The 12,612-nt window shown below is 41.9% G+C and overlaps 1 protein-coding gene across 1 annotated transcript; it reads right to left on the bottom strand.

Annotated features, from left to right (window-relative positions):
* On the bottom strand, nucleotides 1-8,819 carry LOC141760257 (putative polypeptide N-acetylgalactosaminyltransferase 8). The gene is made up of 11 exons (XM_074622920.1): nucleotides 8,646-8,819; nucleotides 6,655-7,006; nucleotides 6,311-6,477; nucleotides 4,479-4,665; nucleotides 3,418-3,615; nucleotides 3,109-3,223; nucleotides 1,836-2,021; nucleotides 1,515-1,652; nucleotides 1,242-1,334; nucleotides 935-1,105; nucleotides 1-698 (listed from the first exon to the last, which is right to left on the bottom strand). The coding sequence occupies exons 1-11, from the start codon at nucleotides 8,812-8,814 to the stop codon at nucleotides 579-581; spliced, it is 1,896 nt and encodes a 631-aa protein (XP_074479021.1). The 5' UTR covers nucleotides 8,815-8,819; the 3' UTR covers nucleotides 1-578.
* Nucleotides 8,820-12,612: the final 3,793 nt, after the last annotated feature.

The raw sequence follows: 12,612 nt of genomic DNA, 5'->3' as shown, positions 1-12,612 counted from the left end.
CTGTAATAAATACCTACTGGGAAACCGCTTGCATATCACCAACCATGAGTCATGCTCATTATTACAGCATCAACTCCACTAAACTTCCCTTTGTTTAAAAAACAGGAGTGAGTTTGTATCCAAGTTAACAGTCCAACAAGTCAAGCCCTTTTATACATTTTATCTGATCAGCACAGTAGGAACAACAGAGTTAGATCTTACAACATGAAAGGAATAGAACTAAACAATATATTTTTCTCTTGTACATTGAAAACCATGGCATTTTTGACAGTCTCCTAGTCCAATAGGCAATGTTTACACTTCAGTTTAGTACGGTCAATCGAAAAAAAGCAGATTAATGAATAGTAGAAATAATAATTACTTGCAGACCTAACATTCATTCATAAGATGTTGAGTGAATTTCCAAAATTCAGACTTTAGAGAGAAATCACATAAGATTTACAAAATCCCTCAATAAGTGTACCTTTAAATTATTACAGGAGTCATAGCGGTTGTCAAATTTCATTGACTTTCTGTTACATTTTACACATTCACGCAATAATACCCACTGACATATGAGCAGAAAAGTGCACTTCTTTTTAAAAGGCCTTGATGATGTTTTGGATTTCCCATCTTTGGCCGGAGCATTCCTGTATTAGAAGTTGGCCTTTTATAATCTCCAGACATCTTTTTGTCTGTTTGTTCTTCACTTCTTTGCCCTAGAAAAGACGATAAGTGTCAAGATTGCAAATGCACAGTATGTCATCATAAACATTCAGACAACCACAGTCAATATTTTGAGCTATGAGTCACCTTAAACTCATCCACCCTCTAATTTGAAAAGGGTGAGACAGTGACTTTTACTAACTATTTTCCTGAAAAAAATTCCCTTTTGCCACACCTCTTCCCTGACTTTCATATACTTTGCTATATATGTTAGTTTAACTTGTAGTACCTGAGTGAAGTCCCAGTAAATCCCCATTCCTTTCTGCATAGCCTCTTTGCAGTTGTGAAGGCCAGGCTCCGTTTCTTTTTTGCCGATGTCAGTTATACACCGGTTGTCATTGTACTTGTGGGACTTGAGGCCACCGATATAGAGCTCACCATTTGAGCGATAATAGGCGATCTAAAAATATATATTAAAGAAACGTTAAGCAGCAACCAGATCGGACAGTTAAATAAGCCAACAGCGGCAAACACACTGTATATTTCTTGCAACTCAGAGACTATAATCATTAATAATTTTTAGCTGCTTTACTTACTTGAGGTCCATAGTAGTAGCAATTGTAGGCAATGGGTGTGTGACCTGGCACTGGGCCTTGGTCTAAGCACATGTTGGCATCAAGATTCTTCATCTAGAGGTGGGGTTCATCATTTTGTGAGTGACAATGTATTGAACACTATGGCATGTAGGAGTGAAGCAGTAAAACACAATTTAATGTGGCAATGCATGTGGCTGTGCTGTGGCACACAACCTGCACACCCCTGTAATGCCTCTACCACACGTACAAAGCATTACATTAAACTAAACTTACTCCTCCATAACCAAGAATGTTGTCCCAGGGATCCAACTTGGGATACACGTTTTCCAGGTACCATTTGAAAGGTTTGCACTTCAACCTTTCCCTGAGTTTTTTCCTCTCTGAGACATCCCCGATGTCAATTCCGTGATTCTGCAGAGAATATGGCGTGATTTGTTTGTCGTATTGAAACTGAAGAAATTCAAATGCACTCACAACCAATTATCTATGTACCTTTGGATGTTCTATGTGTATGTCATCCTATGTGTAGAAGCATGCAGTATGCCATAAAAAGGGCATCATCATTTGTGTTCTTCTTGATTACATATGAAGTACCTCAAATGGCAAGTTCCAAGCCAAGTTGATGTTGTGTTTGTATTCATCCATCCAGACTTCTGCTACTCTCAGGGCATTTCTCTTCATGGCTGGGGCCAGGTCAGGCAGGTAGGGCTTGTGGGCCCTCTCGATGTGGGCGATCTTGGAGCATGGAACTACTTCAACACTGCCTCCACATGTCCACACCTATGAGCAAAAAAAAAGCACACCTTTAACTTTATACTACTCAGTAAAACTGAATCATTATCAGTCACCAATGATAATTGTGAAAGTGCAAAGCATGAATAAAAACAAAAGTTAAAGAGGGCCTATTGAGCTAATTTTTAGGTGCATGTTTACATGCTGTAAAGTAAAAAACAAAACAAAAATGCTTTGCTTTTCTCACACCGGCTGTGCTGCAGCACCTCTTTTCAACATCTGTCTGAAACACCCTCTGTCTGAAACACTCTGTGTCGTCATCAAGTTACGGAAGAAAAGGCAGGACTTCAAGCAAGGCATTACAGGCAGTTCATGAGCAGTGTTTCTGTGGGGGAGAGTAAGTCCCTTTGGCCTGGACTTTGGGCTTAGTAACTTTGCAGACCTTTTACATGCACAAAAAAAACCCCGTATAGCACTAAAGGAAAGGGGAAAAGCACTAAAGCACAATAGGTCCTCTTTAAGAATAAATAAAAGCTACTTAGAAGTTTACAAACTGTGGGCAGCGCCGCCGCTTGATATATACACATTTAACACATAATGTTTGTAGGGCCCCAGCTCATCCTACCAAATTTGCCAGACAACCAGCGGAGACTCCAGGAAGTTACTGCCTCTAGCCAAGAAACAGTCCGGCACATAACAAACAAACAAACTAGATATAACATGTTAAATAAATCAGACTTAGAGGTACTGGTTGGTAGATTTTGTGACCTTTGGACAGAGCAAGGCAAGCCGTTTCCTCGTGTTGCCAGTTTTTATGCCAAGCAAATTGAATGCTAGCTGTAGCGTCATATTTACCATACAGACACAAAAGTGATATCAATCTTCTCATCCAACTGCCATCAAGAAAGTGAATAAAAAATGAGGCAGGATTTTACGACTTCGGAAAGATATTACGGTAGGGTATCATTTTATCCTCCGTCTCAACAATTGTGAGGTAAACAGCTCTGTTTATTTTACAAAGTGAGAGGGGTAATTGTGCTGATGCCAGAATCTGTACTTTATATTGCTGCAAGTTGGCCTGGGACTGCGTCATCAGGTGTAAGATTTGATGTTAGAGAGGTGATGCTTTACTCACCCGGATTCCCAACTCAACGTTTTCTCCACCGTACACTTTCATTCCTTCATCGAGGAGTCCAATTTCTCCTAGAAACTTCCTCTCGGCCACTAGGATCCCCATGACCGATGGACTTCTGAAGTGAAAGAAGAGAACTGTTACTGCTATATAATTTAAACCATATTCTACAGAGTATAACAGTATAAAGGTAAAGTTTTTAGATAATCAAGAATGCCTCATCCAAGATACGATTAATAAGATCATGGCATTATATTTGTTTGACACGTGTGTAAATCGGAAACAAAACTGACAGTTTTCTCTTTAACTTACTTTCCAGGCAATGAGCCGTCTTTGAGTTCGTAATAATCTGGCGAAAAACCCTCATACATGCACCATAAAGCCCAGTCGAAGGCATGTGCTGCTGGAGAGTATGGAATTACTTTGAGGTCATCAAAGTTGACTCTGTCAAATACAGGGGACGTCACCACCGTCCGGTCAGCTTTGATCTGTGTCAGCAGGGGTTCAATCCTACATGACGGGAAGGGAGGAGAGGTGATTCACACATCACTGCAACAACTGCTTGTTCAATATACCTCTGTCTCATCCCATTTATGAATGGTAGCTGGCATGCGTTGTCAAGTACCAGCCACTCCTTTAGTAAATCTCAATGGCCACAAAGTGTTGTCAGAGGTCAAGGGACCAATTTATCCCTCGTGCACTTAGTTCCATTTTTACACAACCCAAGTGCACATTGGTGCAGTATTTGAAAGGTGGAGGGGGACTGAAAAATGTTCAATACGGATGTGTAGATTTAGCTGTTAATCAAATTTTATCAAAATCAATATTTTTTTTTAAAAATTGCACAACAAATGAGTCTGAAGGTTTCAAGTCTGAGCAGCACTTGCCCTTCCGTCATTGCCAGCCACCACTGCAATGCCCTTGTGCAAGCCCTGATTACCTCAAGGGAGCTGCTCAGTGGTCGGTATATCAGACAGTGGCTGCACTGGGATCAGAATGTGGTTGCACTGGGCTGTTGCAAATGTATGAAACTGCGTAAACAGGGCGTTCCTGAAGAAGTTATTCATAGTTCAACTATTGTGGTTAAACAAAAGCTATGATTTGAGTCAACTTTGGCATCAGAGTCAGTACCTGGTGGTGGAATAGACACTTCCCAGTATTGACATTTAATAACTGTGCAGAAAATATACTAAACATTGTTTAGCACACCTGCAATTAATATATAATGTTAAAGACTACTACTGCAAATTTCCCCACTGTGGGACTAATAAAGGAATATCTTATCTCTTATCTTACAAATATTACACATATACCAGTGAAAATGTTCTACATTAACCATGGTATGAAAGGATTTAATTTTGCCACGTTCTTACCACATCTCATGGACTTCGATGTGTGCATCCAGGATGGCCACCACGTCAGCAGTACAAGCCCTCCACCCAGAAGCCCTGGCGTATGCAAGGCCTCGCTGCTCATTGTGCCTCACTCTCGTAATATGGAGACTTGGGTTCTGCTGCTCGAGCGACTTCACGTACGCGTCGAGGTCCCCCTTCAGGTCCTCTGAATTGAGAGGAGAATGTGGGAATGTGTTTTGAGATTAGGGGAGAAGAGGCGTGACAGATATTGGTTTTACCATAACAAGTTTAGACGAGATTGATTAGAGAATGACAAGTTTCCACACTGACTGCCCAGAATGCAAAGCAGACTTCAGAAGATTTTGAGAGGGAGCTACAGTCCTGACCATAGACATGCCTCACATGATCCCAAATTTATGTATGCAATTTAAATAATTTTTCTAACATCAAGTAAGTTTATGTTGTGACTGATTGCATTATACTGAAAGGTGTGTCTAAAGTTAGGATGGACAAAAAAAAAAGAGAAACATCATTTAGTATATTGCAATCCAGTGCCACACTACCACTATTTACAGCCTTGAAATGCGGGACCATTGTGTTACATCGTACAGGTCAACATTTTGGGAAATGTGTTTATTTGCTGAGAGTTAGATAAGAAAATCGATACCACTATCATATCTGTCTGGTAAATAAAAGGTTACCGCCAGCACCTGATTAGTTTAGCTTAGCATAAAAACATGGAAACAAGGGGAAACTAGCTAGCTTGAAAGGTCACAAAGTCCACCTATAGCAGAAACTGTAAAGCTCACTAATGAACACATTATATCTTGTTTGTCGTTTTTACACTTCGGTTATTATAGGCATTTAACAATTTGTGGTTTTACCGGGGCTAATGTGCTGGAGCTTTAACATCCTGATTTTATGTTGTTACTGTATCCAGCACATGACCAACAAATTATTTTTAAACTTCGGTTTTTGTACAGATTAAACAAACAAGGTATAACATGTTAAAGTGGGTAGAAATGCAGCAAATATGATTAAAAAAGGTTATTTTTTTAAAACACTATATCCTGAAAAAATCAAGTGCCTCTGTGTCCTCCGGTGCTCCTAATGGCAGCTGCAAGATTTCACAGACCGGAGGAAACCAACCAATCAGAGCCGAGCTGGAGCCTGCCCTCCAGCTGCCATCTATGAGCCGGCTGTCAAACACTCGCGAAGTCTGATCAAGCGGTCAAACTAGGCAGCGCTGATCAAATATGAATCAATATTCTGTCACTGTAATGCCTAGTTCTCTCCTCAAATGTTTTCAGAAACATCTTGTAGTGTACAGTTTAGCTGTAAAATGTGAAAGTTTGTGACCTGGCAGCCGTGTTGAGATCAATTGAGGAAATACCAAGCACCTCCCACCAGCCGAAGCACAGCCAATAGGAAAGCTCAATAAAAACGTTCACTCTGAAATGACCTGTGATTGACCTGAAGTATCCCGTCATGGGCTAGATTTTTTTAAAGCCTGAAAACAGAGCCATGAGGAGGTGCATAAATCTAGTTATCTCTCAGAACACCTACCCAATGATGCCAAAAATATACTTACTCTCAATGCCAGAGTGGGGAGACAAAAGTTCCAGTCCAGTCTTTTCGCTAGATAAGCTAACCAGCTGCTGACTGTAGTTTCATATTTTACCATACATAGATGACCGTGGTATCGTTCTTCTTTTACAACTCTTAGCAAGAAAGCAAATCAGTGTATTTCCCCAATATATCATTCATTGTGCACCGGCATCTGCACAATGAAACATCATTTATAACATCACAAAACATGTTTGCCTGGTGATGCATTGCTGCCAACGAACCATTGGAGCTATTGTCATCCACCATGATTATCTCCTTCAGCAGGTTTTTAGGGGTGCGGTCGATGATGCTGCGCAGAGCTCTTTTGAGGATGGACAATGCCTCATTTAGGTAGATCAACACTACTCCCACGGTTGGCAGGTCCTTTGGGTAAATCTTTTTAAGACACCTATTCAGAAACAGAAGTCTTTCCATCAGTAAGCTCTGTAAATGCTGGCAAAATCTGACAAACTGTATGAACAGAAAGGTGAAGGATAATCAGCAAACAGTGAACTGGGTGCAACATTTGTGTATGAAGTAGAGTGACATGTTTGGCATCGCAGAACATGACAATGACACAGTGTACCTTTTATCCCTGGTATCTGGAAGAACTCGATCTAGAGGAAGGCGATCGCTGAGAAAAACGTTGTATCCGTACTTCTCAAACAAACCCTGTGCCTCTCTTTGGTCATCCTCAGACAGATTCTCCCCCCACTCCTTGAACAGGCTAGATTTGGGAAACAGTTTATTGGACTTTTTCTCTTTGGGGACCTCCTTTTGGTCCTGGATCTTTGCTGCAGGTTTCTCCTTCTCTGGCTCTGGCTGCTTTTTGACTGGTGGCTGTTCCACCTCTGGAGCTTTTCTCTGTACGCCCCTTTCCTCTTCGAGCATTTTCTGCAGGGTGTCCTGCTTTTTTTCAAAAGATTTGACGACATTGTCTGGAAAAAAGGATGACAGGGAGAGAGTCAAATGAGCTAGAGGCATGATCACTTTTTGCAGAAAATAGTAGACTAGATGTTTTCTAAATCCAAATGAAGCATTTCCCTTAAGATGAATGTTCTGATGAAATAACATTTTATTGATACCAAGAGGGAAACTAGGTAAGCACACGAGAGAGACTAGGTAATGATATAAAAAAGGTTAGAAACATCAGTAAAATTACATAAAACACAATAAACAATATAAAATAGGTTAAAGTCTGACCTCATCTATCATTAAACCTGCAGTAGGCATTATGTTTTTGGCATCATTTGGCAAAAATTACCATTAGCATATTGTAATTCAAGTGTTCTGAGAGATAACTAGACTTCTGCTCCTCCTCACGGCTCTGTCATCAGGCTTTAAAAAAATCTAGCCTGTGACGGGAGACTTTGGCCAATCACAGGCCATTTTAGAGAGAGAGAGAGCATCCCTGTTGGCTGTGGTCCAGCTGGTGGGCGGTGCTTGGTATTTCTTCAACTGATCTCAACAAGGCTGCCGGGTCACAAACTTTCTCATTTTACAGCTAAACAGTACACTACAAGATGTCTATGAAAACATTTGAGGCGAGAAATAGGCATTACAGTGACAGAATAGTGATTCATATTTGATCAGCGCTGCCTAGTTTGACAGTTTGATTGGAGTTTGTGAGTGATTGACATCTGAGGCGGCGAGGCTCCAGCTCTGGTCTGACTGTTTTTTTTCTTCCGGTCTGTGAATTCTTGCAGATGCTGTTCGGAGCACCCGAGGACACAGAGGAACATGATTTTTTTCAGATTACCTGTCTCATGCACTACTGTCAGGATATAGCGACTATAACTTTTGATTTTAATCATATTTGCTCCATTTCTACCGACCGAAAATGTAATATCCACAGCAAACTTTAAGAAAAGTTCCATTAGAAGCCATTCATCTAATATTCAAAACCACATTATGGAGCATGTTTTGCTTTCCAAACAAATAAATTTGTGACATACATGGCCTACAACCATTCTTCTCATGGGTCATCATTTTGTCTGCAAACAGGCATACAATACCTTAGAGGAATTAAAGGTGATGGGGACATAATGGGATTGTATAACTATACTATACATAAAATGGTCATAGCTATTTTGCACAAACCTGTTTATTTGTGCTAGTGAGCCATAACTATTCCATAAGTAAGATATAAGGCAACACAAATAAATCTCAAAACAAATTCCGCTCAATATCTCATCAGCCTGTCTCAGGGAAAGAATGCATTTTTTTTTTTTAACCTCAATTAAATATGTTCAATAGAATTTGTTGTGACGGCGCACCATGAATCAAATAGGCGAGTCCTTGCTGCAGCGGCCCAGGGTTCAAATCTGACCTGTGGCCCTTTCTGCATGTCATCCCCTCTATCACTTAATTCATCTTTTTGTGCAGTGAACCGACATTTAATCCACTTCAATGTCAATGAAATTAAATCAAACTGAACCTAGAACTTTCTTTCCATCTCCCCATCTTCATTTGTAGTGAAGAATTTTTTAATTTAACCCCCTTGTGAAAGACAGAAATCAGAGTAACTTGCATACATAGGAGAGAAAGATTAATGAATCATCATTTGCCTTAACTCACAGAGATTGCTGATGCTTGACTCCAGATCAGAAAACCTCCTGACTGAACGCATGTCCTCTTTGTCAGCCGCAGCTTGATCATATCCACTCATCACAAACATGACCCCGCAGAGGACGAGACCAAAGCCCCCCAGTACCACGACTGTCCGCTTAAACCAGGCGGTTCTCATGCTGATAACACGCATGCTCCAGCAAAGAGAACAATTATGCCGTTTGATCAGAAGCGCGCACAGCAGTGACTTCACTGGACTGACGAGTCTAACACACGTAGCTGATCCTTATCATGGGTGTTAAATCAAAAGTCTCTAACCCATCTGCAGGCATTTTATAGAATGCCACTCTTGATTAAACCACTCCCTCTAGATTATATGAATCTGCCCTCCAGGCCTGAAACCTCCCTTTTCCCTCCAAACAATTCCAGGCAGAACAAAGATAAAAAATCATCCACCAACTGCCATCCCACTTCACACCTTGACTTTAATAAATTGTTGGAACGGCTCCCTGGATCCTGTGTTTAAATGTGCACCACATCAGATGTTTTATGAACCAACACCACCACAAGCAACATAGCTTCTTCAATGGGCTTGTCAATCTGTTTTCTTTCCTGCCCAGGAAACTCAACTCAACCACAGCTGAATGGATGATGTACGAAATAGCCGGTTGGTCGTACTACGGTTGCTAAAAATAGTAACACACTACCAGAATATGTCTGATGATCCTCGCCTCGAAACCCGTGTCACCCAAACCTCATGCCATTAATATTTAGCAAACACACATGAATAGATGGTTCTAAGGTGGATCTTTTATCGTTGCCGTTATAATTGTGACAGGGTCAAAAATGACTTATGCATGATTTGTTTTATGGTTGATTTTATTCTATTTTGCATGTTTTATGGTTTTTATTCTATTGTGTGTTTTATCCCTGCATGTTGGTTGTTTTGATTGCTTTTAGTACGTAAATTGAAGTGTTTTTAAGAAGTCATGAACTGGAATGAGACCCATGGACAGCCACACCCCCAATCAAAGACTGATTAGGAGAGGAGCGGCAGGTGTGGCGGAGAGCCTGCAATTAGCAGGATGCAGCACAGGTGGAGAGGACACAAAAGGAGAGAACGGCTCGCAGCAGAAGAGAGATCTTCAGTCAGAGACAGCAGTGCAGCAGAAAAGCCCTCCTGCTACTAGTGATGTTACGTGCTGTGCCGAGGCTTCGGAGCGTGTGTCGAGTAATCCAGGAAGTTTCCTGCGATGCGCGTATCGAGGCTTGTATCGTTTTAGACCAATGACGTCATTGATGACATCCGAAGCCTCGCTGCCCGGCCGTACCGCCCACTGGTTCATGAAGTGTTTCAGATCTTCACTGGTTCAACCAATGCCGCTTTCCAGAAGTGACACAGAACACTAATATTAACCCTCCTGCAATTATTATATTATATTACACTCCACTACAATACAATTATTAATTTAGGATTGGTTTGCACACATAAGATGCATTACTCACAAAACAATTACAGTTTATTATACATGTATCTTATATACTCATAATATACTTACTAAATAGACATTTTATTAAATATGATATATATATATATATATATATAAATTGATTACATGGTAATAGATTTTTTTTCATTGTTTATAGTCATTCCCAAAAGCCTTTACTGGCGCAAAATACAGTATATCACAGATCTGTGTTCCCAGTAGACCACAACCAGCACTGATCCCAGTAGAGCACTTACACTTACACACCAAAAACTGACAAACTGACAATAACCTGATATTTTCAGGTGGATTTTCATTTAATTCTCACTGTGCAATATCATTTTCCACTTGTGCAATTTTGTTAAGTCTGTTTATTGTCAATACTGTATAGACTCCTATTTTTATACTTCCAATCTTTATACTTGGTTCATATTTTGTTACACTTTGTTTAGCTCTTTTTTACTGTGTTAGCTGATGCATCTTGTTTCTTGCACTATCCCCTTTGCTGCTGTACACTGCAAATGTCCCCACTGCGGGACTAATAAAGGAGTATCTTATCTTATCACATGGTTAAGATCATATTTGTCTGTTTTACACTCTTTGACCACCAGGTGGTTTCGTGAGCACATGAAGCCTCGAGCAATGAACCCTTTTCCGAACCAATTTGCTGGAAAGCTTCAAAGCTTCATGAGGCTTCATCTCGCCATCACTACCTGCTACTACCTACCAGCCCAGCGACCTGAGAGTCCTGTGAGACTACATGCAGCAGACCGTGTCCGCCAACGCAGATTCACTCAAAAAACTTTCGGACGGTGCTGGAGAGACGGCCGAGACGGGCAGACGGCTGTAGGAGTACGGGAGGCGCTAAGACGCGGATACGAGGAGGATCGCTGGATTGGACTGGACTGGAGTGGACTGAACTGGATTAAAGAGCCGGATTGGACTATATTGGACTGGACTTTTTATAGAGTTTTTAACCTTGTTACTAGTAACATTTTATTCCTTTTAGCTTTTAGATTAATCATTCATTTTTAGACCCATGCTATTTTAATTGCAATAAATCTGGTTTTAAATTGATTTAAACTTCTGCCTGTGTTTTTAACTCTGCTCCCCTGATGTAAAAGAACCTGAATTTATCAGAGTCCTAGGCTCCAAGTATTTCCTAGGTGGCGTTGTCGGCTCTAAGCAAAAACATTAATTGTTAAAAATCTAACTGGTACTTTAAGTTGCGGCCTTGCCATTGGCTGTTGGGCCCGGGCCACATAATGACGGTCATTTATCATTATTATCGCTATTTCCTATTGGCTTTATTATCGCAGATCGTCGAGCTATTAATGCTATAAATAGTAACATTAACGCGCTACCAAAACACGGCTGATGATCATCGCCTCGTATCCCGTGTTGTAATGATATGAAAGATGTAATTGGCTTTATTATTAAGGCGGTTCAAACGGTGTGTTAATATTGTCTGTGTGAGGGCTTTGGTTTAGGACCCAGAAGCAGACACAGACACAGCTGGATGGTGGTTGAAAGTCAGGTGGATTTATTATAATTAAAGGTGGTGAGGGCGCTGGAGAAGGCAGGGGACAGGCAGGCTGTTGAGCAGGGTGGAGCAGCTGGAGGAATGAGCTGCGGCGGCGTGAGGATGGCTCGATGGGAGGCTGGCACTGGAATCCAGAAGACAGGAGAACACAAGGTTAGATATCAGAAGCACTAGGAAACATAAGAATAACTCTGGTAAGTAGAATACAGAGCGGCCGAGAAAATACCAACTGGTAGGCAGAACAATCTGGCGAGGACTGGCAGGAAAGCTGGTGTTCTTGTACTGTGGGTTGATTAGGTGATTGTTGACAGGTGCAGAGTGGAGAGTGGAGAGTGAGACCAGGTGCCTGATGAGGAAGCCGCGCCCCTGCCACACCCACAGGCAGGGGAGGGGGAGACCCAGGGAAAGCAGAACACTGAAAAACTCCTGGAGTCAAGGCCAGAGACGTGACAGGACCCCCCCCTCAACGGGCGCCTCCGGGCGCCCCAGGCTTGTCTGGATGCTCCCGATAAAAGTCCCGAATGAGGGAGGCATCCAGAAAGAAGCTGCGCGGGACCCATGAGCGTTCCTCTGGGCCATAACCCTCCCAGTCAACCAAGAACCGGAACCCCCGACCTCGGCGACGGACGTCCAGAATCCGCCGAACAGTGAAGGCAGGGTGATTGTCGATGATCCGGGGGGGTGGAGGGGGTTCGGCTGGAGGGCACAAGGGGCTGGAAGACACAGGCTTAAGCAGCGAAAAATGGAACGTGGGGTGGACTCTCAGAGATGAAGGCAACTTTAACTTGATAGCAGTGGGATTAATGATCTTGTCAACTTCAAAAGGTCCAATGTATCGGGGAGCCAATTTATGGGACTCCACCTGAAGGGGCAAGTCACGGGAGGAAAGCCATACCTTTTGACCGGGTTGGTAAGTGGGTGCAGGGGATCGATGGCGGTCAGCAAG

Source organism: Sebastes fasciatus, chromosome 22 (assembly GCF_043250625.1).
Source record: "Sebastes fasciatus isolate fSebFas1 chromosome 22, fSebFas1.pri, whole genome shotgun sequence".
NCBI classification, from domain to species: Eukaryota; Metazoa; Chordata; class Actinopteri; order Perciformes; family Sebastidae; genus Sebastes; species Sebastes fasciatus.
This window is presented reverse-complemented; position numbering and strand designations above follow the sequence as displayed.

Coding starts and splice junctions, on each gene's coding strand:
- LOC141760257 (XM_074622920.1), bottom strand. CDS start 8,814: ATGAGAACCGCCTGGTTTAAGCGGACAGTCGTGGTACTGGGGGGCTTT. Junction 3,224..3,417: donor GACGGCTCATTGCCTGGAAA/GTAAGTTAAAGA, acceptor CTTTCACTTCAG/AAGTCCATCGGTCATGGGGA. Junction 1,653..1,835: donor CTTGGAACTTGCCATTTGAG/GTACTTCATATG, acceptor TATTCTCTGCAG/AATCACGGAATTGACATCGG.